Raw genomic sequence first — 19721 nt, forward strand, 5'->3', positions numbered from 1 at the left:
ATGGCAACCCTAAAGAACAGGGTTGAACTTCCCCGTAGGGGTTCAAAGGCGTACATATTGATGGATGTACTGTTAACTCTTTCTCCCAGGGAGTGGCTGGTAGGTTCGAACGCTTGACCTTTTAATAACAAGTGAGTGTTTTAGTCACTGTTCCACCAGGGCTCCTTTTACACGTATGGCACATCTCATTTAAGACTAACTGAGGAGCCCTGGTGGCATAGTGGTTGTGAGTTGAGCTGTGATCCTCAAGGTCAGCTGTTCAAAATCACCAGCACCTCTGGGGAAGAAATACAGGCCTTTCTACTCCCATAAGCAGTTACAGACTTGGAAACACAGGGCAGTTCTCCCTTGTTGTATAGGGTTGCTCTGAGTGGGCACCGACTCGATGACAGTGAGTTGATGCTGCAAGGACTTAGCAACTGCCTACCATATTGGACAGTGAGTATTTACTTTCTAACATTCTAATCTGTGGGTCAAAATTTCAGGACATGATAGTTCTTGAATATATAGAAGGCAGTCTAATAGGTCATGTTTCCCACTCTTAGTAAAATCTTACACGCCTTCTTTATTTCTCCTTTCAAGTTGAATGAAATCTTGTAAATATCTGGACTAATTCTCTCAAGAATGAATCTCTGGAAATGATACATTTGAGACATTCTCTTATGCTTCTCACAGGTTTGCATGGAAGCTGTAAGTAATGGAACTCAGCATCTCTGTGTTTGTGTGTTTTGCAGGCAGAAGGCACGAGACTTCAGCGCGAACTCCGAGGATATTTAGCAGCTATCAAAGGTAATGTGCATGAGGTTGTTTTGGGAATTCACAGAGTGACAAGATATATTGTTAATTACAGAGCCATTTGGCCTTTTGGCAAGATGGGCACTTGAACACAGGTGTTCAGTTTACCATCCTCCAAATCTCCATTGAAATGATAATAAGAATGAAATATGTTTGTCCTTATGCTGGAAACTAGAAATAGGTGCCACCCACATGCCAGAAGTTTCTAGGAATGTGTATTAGATAAAGTGAGTGAGACCTGGCTTGTGAAAAGCTACATTGGGCCCACATCTTGAGGGAGACCATGTCCCAAGGGAGAAACACAGACTCACATTTAAATTCTCTAATGGGAGGAGTAAGGTAAGGCTGGCAAGAGGCAGGTGCAGGGTTGGCAGTAAACATGCCTTAGACTACCCCTGACTTGAGTATCCCAGCTGCACCTGCAATCCTGCCAAGGGTACAGAATGAAGAAGCCCTGGCAGTGATTTCTGGCTCTATTCATGCAAGGCAAAGAAATGAGGCCAGTGGAGGAGGGAGGAAAGAAAGGCAGGCGTACCCCATCTAAACCGACTATAAATGATCATGCTGCCTGTACTGAACTGGATGCAAGGGCCCCCACAGAAGAGAAACAGAACTAAGCAAGATTTTAGATTAGGGGGGTGAGAATGGTCATGGGAAAACTGGCCAAACATTTAGGGAAAAAAGTGAGTTTCTCAAACTCACATTGTATCCTTTGTTCCCCGTACCAGATACTGTAAAAATTTAAAGTAGAAATACACTGAACTCCTAGAATAAATATGGTGGATCTCTTGACTGCTGCATCGATGAGCACTGGTTGTGGATCGAAGCAAGACAAAATCTTTTCCACCTTCCAACTTTTCTCCATTTATCATGACGTTACCTATTGGTCCAGTTGTGAAGATTTCGGTCTTCTTTACATTGAGCTGTCATTCACACTGAAGGCTACAATCCTTGGTATTCATCCGTGCTTCAAGTCCGCCCCACTGTCAGTGCGAAAGGTTGTGTCATGTTCATGTTTCAGGTTCTCAATTAGCCTTTCTCCAATCCTGATGCCACGCTCTTCATTATAACGCAGCTCCTGTGATTATTTGCTCTGTATGCAGATCGAAACATAAAGTGAGAGGATACAACCCGGAAGCGCAGCTTAAAAAAAATTTAAACCATGAAGTAGCCCCTTGTTCTGTTCACAAACCTGCCTCTTGATCCATGTACAAGTTTCTCATGGACACAGTTTTCTGTAATTCCCTTTCTTCTCAAGGTTATCCACAATTTATTATCGTCCACACAGCTGCATGCTTTTGCATAGTCAATAAAAGACAAATAAATATCTTTCTGGTATTCTCTGCTTTGAGCCAAGATCCACGTGACATCAATTGCATTATCCCTTGTTCACATCCTCTTCTGAATCTAACGTGAACTTCTGGCAGTCCCTGTCAATGTATTACTGCAATTGCTGTTGGATGATCCTCAGAACAGTTGTACTTGCATGCGATGCCAGTAACACTGTTCTATAGTTTGAGAAATCTGTTGGGTCACTTTTCTTTGCAATAAGCAAAAATATGGATCTCTTCCAGTCAGTTGGGCAAATGTCTGTCTTCTAAATTTCCTGGCATAGACGATTGAGTGATTCCAGTGCTTCCTCAGCTTTGCGAAACGTTTCCTTTGGTCTTCCCTCAATTCCTGTAACCTTGTTTTAGCCTAATACTTTCAGTACAGTTTGGACTTTTTCTTTCAGCACAATTGGTTCTTGCTCATATGCTACCTCCTAAAGTGGTGGAATGTCAACCAGTTCTTTCTGTGTGTTCTTTCCATTTTGCTCCTGATGCTTCCTGCAGCAGTCAATATTTTGCCCATAGATTTTTTTTTCAATAGTGCAATTCAAGGCTTGAAATTTTCTTAAGGTCTTTCAATTTAAGATATGCCAAGTGTGTTCTTCCCTTTTGGTTTTCTAATTCTAGGTTTTTACACATTTTATTGTAATATTTGACTTTGTCTTATCGAGCTGTTGGTGAGTTCAAACTCCTGACCTTGTGACTAACAGGTCTCTATATAATCCACTACAGTTACCAAAGCTCTTTAAGAATATATCTAGATGTATGATGAATGCTTATCCTCATAAATAATCAATGCCAATCATATATTATCAAAGGCAAATGTCAATTTCCTTCTGAATCTCACAAACTTTTTTTAAGACCAAAGCTATAGGAAGAGGGTCCCGTTCATATACCACTGGTATAGCAGCGCAATGCAACTAACTCAGTAGATGAGTAATCCCTTCTTCTTGTTGCTTTTGCATACTTTTTGACCGAGGTCTTTTATTTCTAAAAAATTACAAGTTTTCATTTGGATGTGTGAAACTATTGATAAAAGATACTGATTAATAATGAAATAATGCAAAAATAAGTAGTGAAAAATGAGATGTAATAAGAAGTTAGTGAATTAAAAAATAACTTAGAGTATAAATTTTCACACTTTTTATATCTTAGACTAAGGCATGGTGGGGTAGTAGTTACTCGTTGGGCTGCTAACTGCAAGGTCTGCAGTTCAAAACCACTAGCCACTATGAGGGAGAAAGATGGGCAGAGTTGATACAATTCCTCATGCTGTGGTGACCCCCAACCACAAAATTATTTTCGTGCTACTTCATAACTGTAATTTTACTACCTTATTAATTGGGCGACCCTTGTGAAAGCGTCATTCACCCCCAAAGCGGCCACCAGCCACAGGTTGAGACAGCTGCTATAGGGGCACCATAGCTTGGAATGTACTCAATGGCAATGAGTTTGGTTTTACCACGTGTCTGTGAGCCTGTCGTGCTGTGGTGGCTTGCATGTTGTTTAATGCTGGAAGCTGTGTCACTGGTATCTCAGGTAACAGCAGGGTCACCCAAGCTGCGCGGGCTTGGCAGAACTTTTCGAGGAGGAATGAGCTACAAAGAAGGACCAATCTGCCTGCTCCTAAGGGGTGCTCCACTGAAAACCGTAGGAATAACAGCGAAACATCAGCTGTAGGGCTGGAAGGTGAACCCCTCAAGTTGGAAGGCCGTCAAAAAATGACTGGAGAAGAGCTGCCTCCTCAGAGTGGCGTCCACTGTCATGATGTGTGTGTTGGCTGAGTCGATGTTTACCAGACCGTGTGGGTGATGTGGCCCACCCTACCAATCGGGTCAAAGACTGCTGACACCTCTTTGAACATGTGGCCTTCTATCAAAGAGATCAAGGAGAGCTAAGTTCTCTTTGACACTTCACCTTCTGCTGCTGCTGGATCCTACACCTGGTTCCTGGAACTCCTGTGGCATCCTGCCAATATCACCGCTGTCGGCAGGCCACCAACAGTGTTGATTCATTCAGCTGACCTTGAGTCACTCACCTCTGCATCCATCAGTCTGTGCACACCTCCACCACATCCCTGCTTCCCACTGCTTCACTGCGTTGTCACCCCGCTGCTGGTTTGTCAGCTTCCACAGCCGCATGATCAGGAGAAGCCGGACTTGACCCGGACTGGACTTACACAGCTGTGTGAGCCATTGCTTGATCTAAGTCTCTGTCTATAAGTAGTCACATATAAGGGCCACTGGTTTTGCTTCTCTAGAGAACCCAACCTAACACATTGTGGACCACATTAAATATTTGGGACCATCATTTTCTTATGAGATTTGATTCAAAAGTATAAGAAACAACTGCAAATATCCCCGAATAACATGAACTTCAAATGGACCAGCTAGAGGCATTGTTAAAATGAAATGCAATCTATAAATATCAATACCCTAGCACCAGTGAGCTGAAATGGACTGGTTTTGACCATTTTGAATCAGACGACCATATGGTCTACAATTCAGGGGACGATAAATTCAAGAGGAAGGGTGTCACATTCATTGTCAAAATGAACATTTCCCTCTTTGTCTTGAAGTTCAATGGTGGCTGTGCTAGGAGTGTCTGTGTCCCTACCAGGGATGCAGCTATTGTTCATATGTATGTATCAACCGCTCCAGCCAGTGATGGACACATTAAAGAATACCGCCAGCTTCTTCAGTCTGAAATCGATCACACATGCCATCAAGAAGTATTGTTGACTGCAATACAAAAGTTGGAAATAAAGAAAAAGGAACAGTAGTTGGAAATATGGCCTGAGTGATAGAAACAGAACCAGAGATTGCATGCTGGAATATTGCAAGACCAATGATTTCTTCACTGTGAATACCTTTGCCAACAACATAAATGCCTATTATGCATGTGAACTTTACCAGATGAAATATACAATCATCAAATTCACTACTTTGGTTGGAACTGACCATGGGGAAACTCAATGTTAGCAACCAAAATGAGGCCAGAAGCTGACTGAAATATATCATCAATTGCTCATATGTAAGTTCCGGTTGAAGTTGAAGATAAATAGAACCCATTGACAATAGCCTAGTTTTAACCAGGAATATATCTCTTGTGACTTTTGGAGGGAAAAAAATCTCTAGGAGATTTCATATATGAAATGACCTGATGAGTTATGGGATAAGTTATGTCTTGAGAACATTATACATGAAGAAAGCAAAAGATAATTAAAAGGACAATGAAGAAAGGTTAAAGTGGATGTCAGAAGACACTCTGAGACTTGCTCTTGATTGCAGAGTAGCTAAAACAAAGAGAAGATATGACCAAGTAAAAGAGCTGACTAGAAAATTGAAAGGACAGCCTGAGAAGGCAAAGACAAATATTTTTATTTTTTAAAATATTTTATTAGGGACTCATACAACTCTTATCACAATCCATACATATACATACATCAATTGTATAAAGCACATCTGTACATTCTTTGCCCTCATCATTTTCAAAGCATTTGCTCTCCACTTAAGCCCTTTGCATCAGGTCCTCTTTTTTTCCCCTTCCTCCCCACAAAGTATTTTAATGAAAAGTGGAAGGACCTGCAGTTAGAAAGTCAAAAGGAAGAAGAGGCACAGTATATATTAAGCTGAAAGAACTGGAGAAAGAATTGAATCCTTGAATTACAATATGAAAGAATTCCGTGGGCCAAATCTTGAAGGATGCAGCGAGCATCACAAGATGATGGAAGGAATGCACTGAATCACGTGAAGAGCTAGCTAACATTTCCTGTTAACTGCGTGGTTTAGGCATTACTTCTTTGAAAATTCCTAATACAGCTCTTTGATAAATATCACTAACCTTCCTCATATTTGCAAAAATATAAGTGGACAAGAAGGCAGAGAAAGGGGTTGCTCTCTGACTCAACAGCCAGCTATCTTTTGAAATTCATTCTATAAAATACGAGTCTGGTAAATTCTGATTGGTTTTGTCTTTCTTGCACAGCTCACACATCCCTACCCCAACCCTCTCCTGGTTCCTCAGTTTTATCACTATTCCAAGTCACTGGAAGGCAAGTGGCACCTGAGAAGAGGGAGAAACGGGTAGTGTCAACTTGAAAGTCTAGTTTTCAGTGAAGTCCGTGCAAGCTACGAGGGTAGGCTTATGAAGTGAAGACTGAGAACAGAGGACAGTAGGAAAGAACAGTGAGGAGGAGGGGAGAGGAAGCATTTAACACATTCACTTCTCCTTCACCTAAATGACTTACACCTACTTGCTTATATATATATGAATATACATGGATATATGAAGTCTCAAAGTAGTCAACATCTACAAATTCATATATCATAATTAACTGGTCAGGTAGTTAAAATGAACTCTGCCTTAAATATTTGTAACAGGCTGGAAAATTAAAGTTACCTAGCTATTTCTTGTGTTATTGATTAAGGATTTGCATATATGGAGTTATATTTTGTTACAAGCACCAATTTTCTCTATGTTAATTGAAATTTTTTAATGTATACAGGGATTGGTTGGATAAATGAGTAAACTTTCTCAAGTCTATATATTTTGAGCTGTTTTATTTTTTCAATGTAGAGAACTTGGCTTAAAATCCCAGTATCCTTCTTTCTCCTGATGTGGTCTAGACAGTCAAGACTCAGTGCCAGAGTTATTCCTATGAGATCCTCAGTAGTAGCTGAAACCCACCATTCTCTCAGTACTCTGGATTTCACTTCCATCGTTCTCATCTTGTTGTTGTTGATGAACTTGTTGTTAGCTGCCGTCCCGTGGAGGCCCCATGACTGGAGTGAAATGCTGTCCAACCCTGTGTCACCCTGTGATTGGTTTGACACTGAACCTTTGTGATTCCTGAGTTTCCATTGGTGGTTGATTTTCAGAAGTAAATCTCCAGGACTTTCTTCTAACTCCATATTAGCCTGGAAACTCTACTGACACCTGTCCAGCATGGAAAGCCCCCACTGATGGATGGGTGGTGGCTGTACATGAGGGCCTTTGGCTGGGATACAAACCTAAGTTTTTCACATGAAAGAGGATTCAAGCTACCGGAATTCTTTCTCCAGAGGCTTTACATCACCTCTTCCTCATCTTCAATCCTCCTGATTGAGTGCTGTTTACAAATGCCACCCACTAACAGAGATCCAAGTTTACACCAGTTTGGCCAAGGCTGGGTGGCATGAATGATTAAATAGGTCACTGCAGAGCTGCTCCATGTCCTCAGTATGTTAACGTGATCAGAAGGGTGTAGGGCAGACAACCTTTAGGAAGAATGCTGGTCTCTTCTCACCGAGTGTCAAGAAGAGGACATTCCTTAGAGTGGGTTTTGGATTTGGGGAACACACTTAGAGACAACAGATGTGTGTCCATTGTATCATAATTGGCATTGTCAAAGGGCTCCCGTGGCCAGTTTTTCTTGTTCTTTTAATTCTTCCATTAAAACACTCCAGCAACCTGTCTGTGGTGTCTGTGACATTGGTGCATTGCAGAGCAATTAGACTGTCCCTGGAACTTCCTGGGCCCTGGATATGGTCTCAGAGATCGTTATTCGTGGGACAGTCACAGAGCCACTCAGCTTCCTTGGCCTGCTCATCTCCAAAGGGTTCTTGTTGCCTCTGATGCTCACAAAAATCATGATTGTGTGCAATGAGGTTAACTGGGCTCTGGTGTGTGTCTCCTTCCTTTTGATGTGTGGGTAGCAGTTACCTCTGTAGGTGTTTATCATCTTCACTGATGCCTAGGCTTTGCAAGGCAGTCTTTCCTCTTTTAAAACAATACATGGTAAATTGTTATGAAACAAAGTATTTGCCATCTCAGCGTTCTTAACTTGTACAATTCAGTGACACTGTGTTTATCATATGACGCAGTCGGCATCACTGTCCGATTCCACACGTTCCTACCACTCTCATTCATACGACTTTCAGTCTCCCTGAAAATAGGAGTACTCATTTCCCCGCTCCATGGCCCTGGCTCTGATGCCCTCTAACAAATCCTTTTCTCTAGACACTGGCTCATATGGTTCTGTTTTATATGTGGATATCATACAGTATTTGTCACTTTGTGTCACATTTCACTCGGCATAATGTTTTCGAGATCCATTCACATGTCAAGACTTCATTACTCTTTATGATGGAATAATATTCCATTGCATGATTCATCTTGGCAATCAATGTGTGTATCCATTCCTCTGGGGAATCAGTGTTAGATTGTTTCATCTTTAGCATTCACACAGCTTGGTCTTTCTGCTTTCAATTGTTTGGGTATATGCCTACAAGTGTAGTTTCTGGATCATATGATAAGTCTATATTTACCTTTTTGAGGTAGATCTTAGGCTCACATTGACCTTAGCAATAAAGCTATCATCAAACACCATTCTGTACCCAGTTCTGCTCTAGGAACTAGAGATGCAGAACTAAGCGAGATGTACTACCTATTTTCCGGGCACTCACTATGGAGATGGGGAGATAGTTAAAGGCACAAAGAGCCAGAGATGCATAGTAATACATGTATTAATAGAAGTGTGTTTTGCCATACAGAGGTCAGTCCCTCATCCCCACCTCTGCTTCAGGAGAGTCAAGAGACAGGGTGTTGGGAATGGACCTTCGAAGGAAATTACAGTGGCAGGGGCCTAGGAAGGGGACACAGGTGTTCACCTGTTGATAAGGTATGGCAGAGAAAGAGGTTGAGGCTAGGAGCACATTACAGGTAGAAGAAGCAGCATGTTCAAAGGATCTGGAAGCAGGAGGAAGCATTTGGCTCTTTAGGGAGCAAGAAGATAAGTGAGTTGCAAATAAGGAGTTAATCTGGCAGTAGTGCATATTAAGTAGGCATCATCTGTATAATGAATTGCTTTATGCATCATTTTAGGACATTTGGGTTTTACTCTGTCAATGGAGAGTCGTTAAATTATTCTCAAAATGGCAGGAAGCCATATCTTCAGATTGACATTTTAAAAAGACAAAGTGATTGTGGTTATGTGACCTTCAGGCTAGAAAAAACTTAAAACTACTGGCAAGAATGCCCATTAGAACTATCCAATTACTGCCAAAGAGTTGGTCGTGGCTCACGACCACCCTGTGTGTTTCAGAGTAGAACTGTTCTCCATAGGGATTTCTATGGCTGATTTTTTTGTGAAGCACTTCATTAATTTTAACTCACCTAACACACCCTCTTGGAAGCCACTGTTTTGATTGGACCTTTTTTGTTGTTGTCGTTGAAAGCATCCTAAGGAGACTAAGACAAGTGTATTATTATGAGAACTTGTTTGCAGCCGCCCATTGGTCACAGAGCATGTTTAAAGCGAGTTTCATTTGAAATAAACCCACACATGCATGAACTAGAACTGCAGCAGCCATATGCTTTGACTTACCCTTATATATTTCAGTGTGGAAGGAAGAAGCCAGAGTAACCTCCAGGTGGCACTCCTGAGGAGTGGGAATGGAGGACAGGAAGGCTCTGAGTTTGCTTTGGAAGTGGGAAAGCGGGAGGTACTGGTGGGCTATGGAGTGGATATAACCAGTAGGAATTTAAAGCTAGGTGTCATTGGCTTGTGGGGTATTGGATGCCCAACACAGGGGTGATGAACACTCCAGCTCTTTTTTCTGAACCATAGGTTCCCAAATTTATTTGGCCTATTCCCTTTTCAGGGAAAAAAAAAAACCCTTTCTGTCAATTAAAAACACATGTCCTATAGCCCATAATTGAGGATAAATTGTAGGTATCTGCTTTTGTAGCTCCCCTGTATCTTCTTAGTCAGGGAAACCCTGTTCTCAGTGGCCCGCACCTGTGGTTGAATTAGTATGCTAATGATATGTGACAGGGGCAGTGGTAGTTCAGTGGTAGACTGACTGCTCTTCGTGTGGGAGACCTGGCTTCCACTCCTTGCCACTGAACCTCATGTGCGGCCACCTCCCATATTGGTGGGCGTCTCCATGTTGCTATGAGGGGCTTTCAGAGAAGCTTCTACACTAAGATATCCTCGGAAGGATGGCCTGGTGATGTCATTCTGAAAGATCCATCCTTGACAGCCCTAGGGGTCACAGCGATATGCTAGCTCTGCCGTCGGTCATGGGTGTAGCTGGCCGGCAGCATTGTGTTCCATCGTGCGCATGGTGGCCATGAGTCTACTGGCTGACAGCAATGCCTACCACCACAGTTGTGTGGGATTTATGATATGTAAGTATCATATGTAAGTATGATACTTAAGTATATTGTTTGCTGTTACTGCACTATCTCACATTAAGCCTATTTCCCCCTCTATACTTGCTGCTATTGTTGACCTCATCCTTGAGACTCTAGGGAAAAGACAGCCTTTCTTGCTTTCCAATGAGGCAATGGCTGTCTTGTTAAACAGTCTCTTATCAGGTAGCTACAAACCTACAGGATACTTTTAAGATTTCAGGGTTTTTTTTAATAGTTTGAAGATAATGGCTGCCATGGTTATACAATATTGTAACTGGTATTATACTGTGAACTAAAGCACACCCTCAAGCTATTTAAAAAAAATAACTTGTGTTGCAGTTCAATCTATGTAACAAATCTTAGAGGATGAAAATAGAAGTTTACAATTTGGTGGTGAGAGGAAATAGAGGATGTTACAATAAATGTCTTAGAGGAAGTCCAAACATTTGCAGAGAAGGAAGTGGTTCACTCCATCCAACAGTAAAATAATAATTTTTCTATTACAGGATGCTGTTTTAGAAATCTCTAATAATTTAAAAAATGAGGGAGGGAGGCAGGATAGGGTAGGAAGGGGAAAAAAGAGGAGCTGATACCAAGGGCTCAAATAGAAAGAAAATGTTTTGGAAATGTTGATGGCAACATATGTACAAGTGTGCTCAATACAATTGAATGATGGATTGTCATAAGATTTGAAAGAGGCCCCCAATAACATGATTAAAAATTTTTTAAAAGAGTGGATAGTAGACATCATTAAATGCCAGAGGTAGAATTTAGTTGTCTACTTTTATGCTGTCAAATTACTTTGAAACTAACTTGGAGTTTAGCTTGTCTTTTTCCCCTCAGAGTGCTTGGTGGATGAAGCAGGTGTTTACGTCATTTTGAGCTGTTTCTCCATTCTCTTTATTCTAATTACACGAGAATCTGCAGAGACTTCTTGAGTCATCACTATTTTTTTTCTTTCTTACTCTTTGTTAGAAGTCCTCATCGTGTAATGGGTTATGCATAGGGCTTCTAACTGTAAGGTCAGCAGTTCAGAACCACCAGCCTCTCCCCAGGAGACAGATGAGGTTTACTACTCCCGTAAAGAGGTACAGTCTCAGAAATCCCCAAGGGTAGTTCTACCCAGTTCTGTAAGATCACTATGAGTCTGAATCAACTTACTGGCATAGAGTTTAGTGTTTTGTTTTGGGGACCTCTGTTGTAACCCTGAGAACACATTCAACTCTGTTCTTCAAAGACCAAATATCTATCCACAGAAGGAAAAGGAGATGAGGAATGTTCTATGTTTAAAGAGTGACAAAGTATCTTGAAGTACCAAATTACATATTCACTTTAGCTCACCTGCTTCAAGGATATGCTATTATCGCTTCAGCCAGCTTTATTTTTGTCCTTTTCACTCGCAATCTTTTGATCTCTGAATGAACTACCTTCTGTACACAGTTCCTGCTTATCATTCATTGATTACATGTTTGCAAATTTGCCTACTTGGTAAAATATATTTCCAGCTCCAAATTAATACAAAAATGTCATGTCTACCATTTGTAGACATACAGTAAACAACCACAACCAGCACCTGCAAACTGCATTGCCTCATGTGCAGGCTCCTGGCTGAGGCTGAGCCAGGTGACACTCTGCCTTGTTTCTTCAGCTCTCATGCTCTGAGCACGTGTCCCCTCCATGATACGCTTTGCTCCCTTTCGGTGCTTTTGGTGTTTGATTTCCTTGTTTAAAATGGCCCTTAAGCACAGCATACAAGTAGTGCCTAGAACTCCGCGCAGGCTGTTATGTGCCCTACGGAGAAAGTATGCGCCAGATAAGCTTCGTACAGGCAGACTTTACAGCGCTGTTAGCTCTGAGTCAGTATAGTGCTATGTATTGATCAGATAGCTCCTTAAAAGCTAGGATTGCAAGATTGCTTCTGGCAAACTTTGAATATGTCCCTAGGAAACATTAGTTGCCACAAGGACATCCTGTTTGTTAAGTTAGAAAGGTCGTGGAAAACAAAAACTTTCAAGGAGATGAACTGACCCAATACACACTTAGCTATTCTGCCGCATTGATTTTGACTCACAGAGACCCGGAAGGCAGAGCAGAGCTGTCCAGTTTCTGAGCTGTAAGTGTTGAAGGACTCAAGCAGCCTCATCTAGCTCTTGTGGTTTCAAACTGCCAACCTTGCAGTTAGCAGCCTACCAGTGAACCTGCAAGGGCTCCTGACTTGACCCAACAGCCAATAATGGACCGGACCACATCAAGGATCATGAAATTGGTTCAAGATTCAGCAAATTTAGTTCTGTTATATACAATATCACAAGAATTGGAGCTGACTTAATGACAATGAACAGTTGATGTGATATAAATGTGTCCAGAGTTTCACAGGTTCTAGTCTCATTTTAGAGTTGACAGGGAGAGTCTGGGATGGGAAGGTATTTCTTCATGGTTACCAGCCGAAGAGTACATCTTAACCATGAGCTGTCTCATGACAATTTGGCACTTCCAAGTTCACTATCTCTCCGATTTTTGAAAGGGGTATGGGGGCTAAAAAGACTTGGTGATACTATTTTATATTACCATGTTATACTCAGAAAGAATAATTTCTCTACTGTCATTAAACAAATTTTGTAATAAGCATTTTTATTGAAAGTTCTGATCCATATGCTCAATGAACTTTAACTATTTTGTGATTTCCACTTAAAATTGTATTCATAGCTTTTAAGACTACTGGGAAAAGAAAATCATTTTCTCTGTTGTCTTGAAATGTGTTTAAAACCACTTAGGCCCCTTCAAAAGTTTATGCTTGAAACCCCTATTGATTTTGGTTCTACCTGCTTCTAAAATATTTTACTCATATTTAATATCAGTTAGGGTTGATCGTATAATTTTATGGTTTGATATCACTTAGCCAGTGATCACATACAGAGCATAACCCATCATTATTAGTTTTTATTGTTTTCAGAATGGAATGTGTAACAATTTTTTCTCAGACATACTGTCTCATGTAAATAACAGAAATGCACAACATGATCGGATGAGCCTTGGAGACTGTCGGGGAAAGATGTGATTGTAAAGATTTTGCCTCCATCTGATTTTACTGGTTTCTCCTGACTTTTCTCTCACTTCTCCAGTATAACCGGATGTTTTTCTTACCCAACACCAGGCATGCAGGAGGCCTCAATGAAGCTCACTGAATCGCTCCATGAAGTCTATGAACCTGATTGGTACGGGCGAGAAGACGTGAAGATGGTTGGTGAGGTAAGCGCTGGGGCCCCAGCCTTCGAGAGCCCTGGGAGACTCGCTGGAGGCTCTAGCAATGCTTGCTTATAGAGTAGACCTTCTGCCCCCGCCTGGCTGTGACCATCAGTGCAGATCGTGTGCTCAAAAGGCACCACACAATTGTGCTATCTGGATCGTTGCAAGCTCACAGTGAGACATGAAGATGATTATGAAACAAGTTGGGTAGAAAGCTATGGGTGAGGCTTCTATTTTCCTCAAATATCGATAGCATTTTTCTGCCCCTTACAGCCCATTTATAGTAGAAGGGTGGGGTGCTCACACACAGCTTTCCCGAAAGTCCCCTATCCACTAACCAGTTGCTGCAGAATTGGCTCTGGCTCATGGTCGCCTATGTTAGAACAGAAACTGTACACTGATGCAGGTGGATTTTTCAGAAATAGATTGACAGGCCTGTCGGTAAGGCACTACTAGGTGGATTTGTAACTCCATCCTTTGAGTTAGCAGCCGAGTGTGTTAACTATTTGCCCCACTCGTCTCCCTTCCTGAAGGCAGAGGCAGGAGCGCCACAGAGCATTGCCACTTCCATTTTAACACTGATCTACAGTGCCCGAGGGCAAATGTAAGACGGTCTGCTGAAAAGAGATCTCATTTCAATTATGGTTGTGGGGATAAAGGATGGAAATAACCTGGTTATCAGACAGAGAGGATTGGAGAGATGACTCTAGTACATTAAAATGATAAATCTGACTTCAATGGTTAAAACCATGTCATTTGATCTCCCTTTTGATACATTTTGTGTTTGCTTTGGTTTTCAATATTTTCTGGTTTTTTTAATATTGGATTTATCTGTGTCGTATTTTTATTGTGTTTTGGTAGCCTTCTTGGCTTTATTATATATTTTTCCATTTTTCAATATTTGACACTCAGGATGGGGGAATCTACAGAGACAATAACTAGAATAAGGGTTACTGGGAGATATTGCTGGGAAGGTCGGGGGCAAAGGTAAGAGGGTCGGGGTTTCTGATACCAAGGAGCCCAAGAAAGAAGACAATATTTTGAAACTGAAGGTGAAAGCAATTGTGCAACACTGCTTGATATGGAATGGTGTGCGGTCTGGATTAAATCCTAATAAAATGGCAAAAAAAAATGAGAGAGACCTAATTTCAGTAAGGCCTTGACCTTAGGCATGTCTTAATATCCGAAATCCACTAACCAAGGACTTCCGGCTGCTAAGGGTGAGAAGGAGGGTATGCTGTTGTGTGTACGCAAGACTGTAAGAAACCAAGAAGAGTAACTCTGTGGTGTTAGCTTCTTTTCTGGGGCTTTAATTTCCTCGCGGACAAAATGAAAAACGATCCCCGCTCCCTCCCTGCCTGCCATGGCTTTGATTCTGGCTTTCAGCAGCCCTCCAGGACAGGGTGGAACTGCCTCTGCATGTTTCCGAGACTGTCCTCTCTGACAGGCACAGACAGCCTTGTCTTTCTCCCGAAGAGCATCTGGCGGTTTTGAACGGAAGACTTTTGGATTAGCAGCTCAACACATCACCACTGTGCCACCAGGACTACCTACTAGTGACACATTTGAAGCCTTGTGCCGATCGAACTAGGTAGTACTCAATCTACATTTTCCCTAATGAAACAAGGGTCAGCCAGGGATCGCCTGACATCCTAGTGCTTTTTTAGGCCAAAGGGGAGTTGTGTGTCTGTGCTTCAGTTCACGTGCGCTCATCGCAGCGGAGTTAGATGGAGCACTCCCCAAATCTGTGCTGGACTGGGAAGGTCTGATGTGAGATGAATGGAGCATCTACAGCCATTAGAAAGAGAGTACTGCCTCCCCAACATTTATCTTCAAGATCTTGTTATGACTTAGATAAAAAGAGTTTGTTCATGAGGAGAGTTCAATTGGTTCTATTACATCCTTCAAAATATTTCAGGGTATGTATTTGGCAAAATCAGCCCTCAAGAATCATTTCAAATACAATCATGATATAATTATATCTTCTCACATTTCTTCAATAAAAGTAGTTTCAACATCATATTGCTAAATGCGTAACTTGTTCTTTAAAGATCTGGTTACTAGTGTATCATTTTATAAAATTCATTACTGAAAGAGGAGCATTTCTATAAAGAACATAAATTATTTTCAGAAGACAATGCTGTATTCTATGTGTTGCAAATGCTGTTATTGATGTTTATTTCTTAAGTAAACAATTATCTCTCTTGTCTTGATACTTGCAGTAGTAGGAGTTGGGAATCCTTAATTGCTGGTTCAAATATGAGCTTTGCTGATCATGAAGGGACTTAATATTGAATGCTCAGAGGATCTGCTTACAATTGATGATTACCCTTTGGAGCAGAAGATTCCTAATTTTTGTTTGCATAAAATTCTGGAATTGGGATCTATAGTATGTAAAATGTTTTAGAAATGCAAAAAAGGAATGAAAGCAAACACATGCACCCTCCTCCACCCTATGCCTTCTTCCCCAAAGAAAGATTTAAGCAAGTTAAAAATTTGTCTTTAACATAAAGGAATTTGGAGGCCAGGAGCCCAAGTAAATCATGTGGACCTAAAAGTTATCGGGGACTCATCTTTGTCATCCTTAGCCTTTCGTCTCCAGATCCAAGGTGATTCTTTGAGGTCTGGCCTTCAGCCCCCAATTCTATTCCAGGTAGCAAGAAGGGAGAGGATGGATGTGTTTAAGCATGCTTCATACACACCCCATTGGTCATTGTCACATGGCTACACTTGGCTGCAAGAGAAGCTAGGAAATACGGTCTTTCTCTTAGATGGTCACGTACTCAGCTAAAATTGGTGCTTTTGTTCTTAATGAAAGTAGCTCTGCTGGCGTAGTGGTTAGGCACTTGGTTACTTAACAAAAGGTTGCTGGTTCGAATCCACGAGCTGCCCTGTGGGAGAAAGTGCAGCACTCAGCGTCTGTAAGGATTGCAGCCTGGGAACCGGTTCGGGCAGTTTTACAGCCTGAGGCCATCCCCCTCTGTCCTTACAGTGTCACTATGAGATGGAATTCACTTACTGGCCATAAGTCTGGTTTTCTGTGTATTGTTAGGGAGAAGAAAGGGTAGGTCCTGGGGAAGCAAGGATCATCGTGTTCTACAAGTTCTCAAACTTGTTAGAAGGAAAAAATAAAAGGAGATGACATTTCTTGAACACCTGCTATGTGTCTAGAATTCTGCAAAGTATTTGATGTTATCAAACTATTCAGTTGGGAAAATGAAAATGCCCCAGAGAGACTAAGTTATCCTAAGTTCCACACTGAGATGTGAGCCCTGGTGTGGGGAGGCAGGCTTGTATAATTCACAGACCATGGTCTTGGAACTCACGTGGGCTGAGCTGATTTGGAATCTGTTATCAGCTACCTGACCTCGGGTAGAATATAAATCTCTAGCTGCAGGATCCTCTTTTCTAAAGTGCCAGTAATAAGACTAGCAGGACAGAGACAGGGTGATGCCAGAGGTGCAGGCCAGATTCAGAAGAGGTCATGGAACAAGAGCTATCTGTCCTGCTGTCAGATGGGTCTTGACGCCAAGCAGAAAATACCCAAAGGATATTTATTTGTGTTTTGTTGACGAGGCAAAGGCATTCAACAGGGAGGGCCTTAATAAACTGTGGCTAACCTGAGAGGAAGGGGAATTCCCGAACACTTCATTACGTTCGTACGCAAATTGTACATGGATAAAGAGGCAGAAGTGTGAACAGAACAAGGAAATAAATGCATGGCTTAAAATCAGGAAAGGTGTGTGTCAGGGCTGTATTCTTTTACAATTTCAATCTGTATGCTGAACAAATAATCAAAGAAGTTGTCATTTAGGAAAAAGAATGTGGCCTCAGGATTTAGTGATGTGCAGATGACACTACCTTGCTTCCTGAAAGTGAGGAGAACTTGAAGCAGTTGCTGATAAAGATCAAGGATTACAGGCCTTCGGTGTGGATTGACATTCAATGGAAACAGGACCAAAATCGTCACAAGTCGACAATAGGTTACATCATGATAATTGGAGAAGAGGTTGAAGTTGTCAAGGATTTTGTCTTGCTTGGATTCACAATCAATGCTCACGGAAGCAGCAGTTAACAGATCAAAAGACAAGTTGCGTGAGATAAATCTGATGCACAAGGTCTTTTTAGAGAATTGATAAGCATGGCTGTCACTTTGAGGACTAAGGGGTGCTTGACCCAAGCCATGGTATTTTCCGTGGCCTCATGCATGTGAAAGTTAGACAGGGAATAAGGAAGACCTGAGAAGAATCGGTGCATTTGAATTGTGATGCTGGAGAAGAACATGGAAAGTATCGTACAATGCTATAAGAACAAGCAAATCTGTCTTGGAATGAGCATGCCCAGAGTGCTCCTTAGAGTCAAAGATGAGAAGAATTCATCTTAGATCCTTTGGACACGGTTTCAGGAGAGACCAGTCCCTGGAGAAGGACATTCTGCTTGGTATAATGTGGCATGGTAGCCAAAAAGGGGAAGGTCCTCAATGAAATAGATGACATCACGGCTGCAACAGTGGTCTCAGGCAAAGGATCATTTGAAAGCATGGCACGGGCCTCTGCAGTGTTTTGTTCTCTTGTGCATAGGGTCACTATGGGCTGGAACAGGCTAGATGGCAGACTATTCTGTATTGGGAGTCCTTTGTGGAACAAATGTTTAACATTCTTGTCTATTAACTGAAAGGGTTATGGCTTAAATCAACCAAGAGGTGCCTTGGCAGAAATGCCTGTTGATTCACCTTTAAAAGCACCGTAGAGCACAGTTCCACTCTGACGTACGTTGAGTTACCATGAGTCAGAATCACCTTGATAGGCATCAGTTTGGGTTATTTATTTTCAGTGGTGAGAATTGAATGATGAGGCGAGAGGTATGCATAGATGCCACTGTAAAGTGTTTAACCCAATATCTTGGCATAGTGATCGTAATTAGGAAAACACTTAATTTTCATATGTATAATTTTCATATGTACTTCATAAAAGATGATTGGTGCAGATAGGAGCTGGAGGCGCAGGGAATTCAGGGTGGATGATACCTTCAGGACCAGGTATGAATGGTGATACTGGGAGCGTAGAGGGAGAGTGGGTTGGAAAGAGGGAACTGATTACAAGGATCTATACGTGACCTCATCTCTGGGAGATGGACAGCAGAGAAGGGGGTGAAGGAAGACGTAGGACAGGACAAGATATGACAAAATAATAATTTATAAATTATCAAGGGCTCATGAGGGAGGGGGGAACGGGGAAGGAGGAGGAAAAAAGAGGAGCTGACGCAAAGGGCTTAAGTGGAGAGCAAATGCATTGAAAATGATGAAGGCAAAGAATGTACAGATGTGCTTTACACAATTGATGTATGTATGGATTGTGATAAGAGTTGTATGAGTCTCTAATAAAATGTTATTTTATAAAAGATGATAGGGCCCTTCCCAACATAACTATATATTTTCTGCGCTCCTTGTGGAGACTTCTGCAAAGATTTTTTTTCCGGTTTCTGTCTAGGTTGGTTTCCAATTTCATGGACTATTTCAGAAGCAAGTTATATCAGTAGAATATGTTATAGTTTCTTAGCTGCAAAGTTCATCGTTTGAAAACCCCTAGCAAGAATTGACACAGTGACTGCACATGGGCTACAACCTAACAGTGCTTGTGAGGATGTGCTCTTTTTTGCTGTCCATAAGGTTGGCGTGTGTTGGAACCAAGCCAACAGCACTGACCAACCACACATCACTGTTTTTTCCCTCAGGACCCAGTGTTGCAGTATACATGTGCCAAATGACATTTTTGAGGTTTATTCTTTAAATGGTTATTATCTTATTTATTCTTCATGAATTCAGAATCTCAGATGCATTTTTTCCCTTAATGTGCTGAACATTCTGATGAGCAATATTGTAAATTAGAGCAGGTAGACAAACTACTTTGAAATATTGTGTTATTTCTTAATAACCCACAATATTTCTAATATGCAATGCCTGGGGAAGCAATGGTTATTGGATTTTATGAGTTCAGATTACTTCTAAAAGTTGGGTGAAATGTATCCAATTAAAATAATTGAACAGTTATCTCTGTATTTCTCTTTTTCTTTAGAAATGTGATGTTCTATGGGAAGACTTCCATCAGAAACTAGTGGATGGTTCCTTGCTAACACTGGATACTTATCTGGGACAATTTCCTGACATAAAGG

At 41.5% G+C, this 19721-nt stretch overlaps 1 protein-coding gene across 2 annotated transcripts in view; it reads left to right on the forward strand.

Annotated features, from left to right (window-relative positions):
* The window catches only part of AMPH (amphiphysin), a 245605-nt gene that overhangs the window by 137302 nt on the left and 88582 nt on the right, over window positions 1-19721 (forward strand). For both annotated transcript variants that reach the window (XM_075557542.1, XM_075557543.1), the window contains exons 3-5: window positions 735-789; window positions 13459-13553; window positions 19625-19720. In XM_075557542.1, coding sequence (XP_075413657.1) covers window positions 735-789; window positions 13459-13553; window positions 19625-19720 — 246 coding nt within the window. The remainder of the gene's footprint in view (window positions 1-734; window positions 790-13458; window positions 13554-19624; window position 19721) is intronic.

Source organism: Tenrec ecaudatus, chromosome 9, assembly GCF_050624435.1.
Source record: "Tenrec ecaudatus isolate mTenEca1 chromosome 9, mTenEca1.hap1, whole genome shotgun sequence".
NCBI lineage: Eukaryota > Metazoa > Chordata > Mammalia > Afrosoricida > Tenrecidae > Tenrec > Tenrec ecaudatus.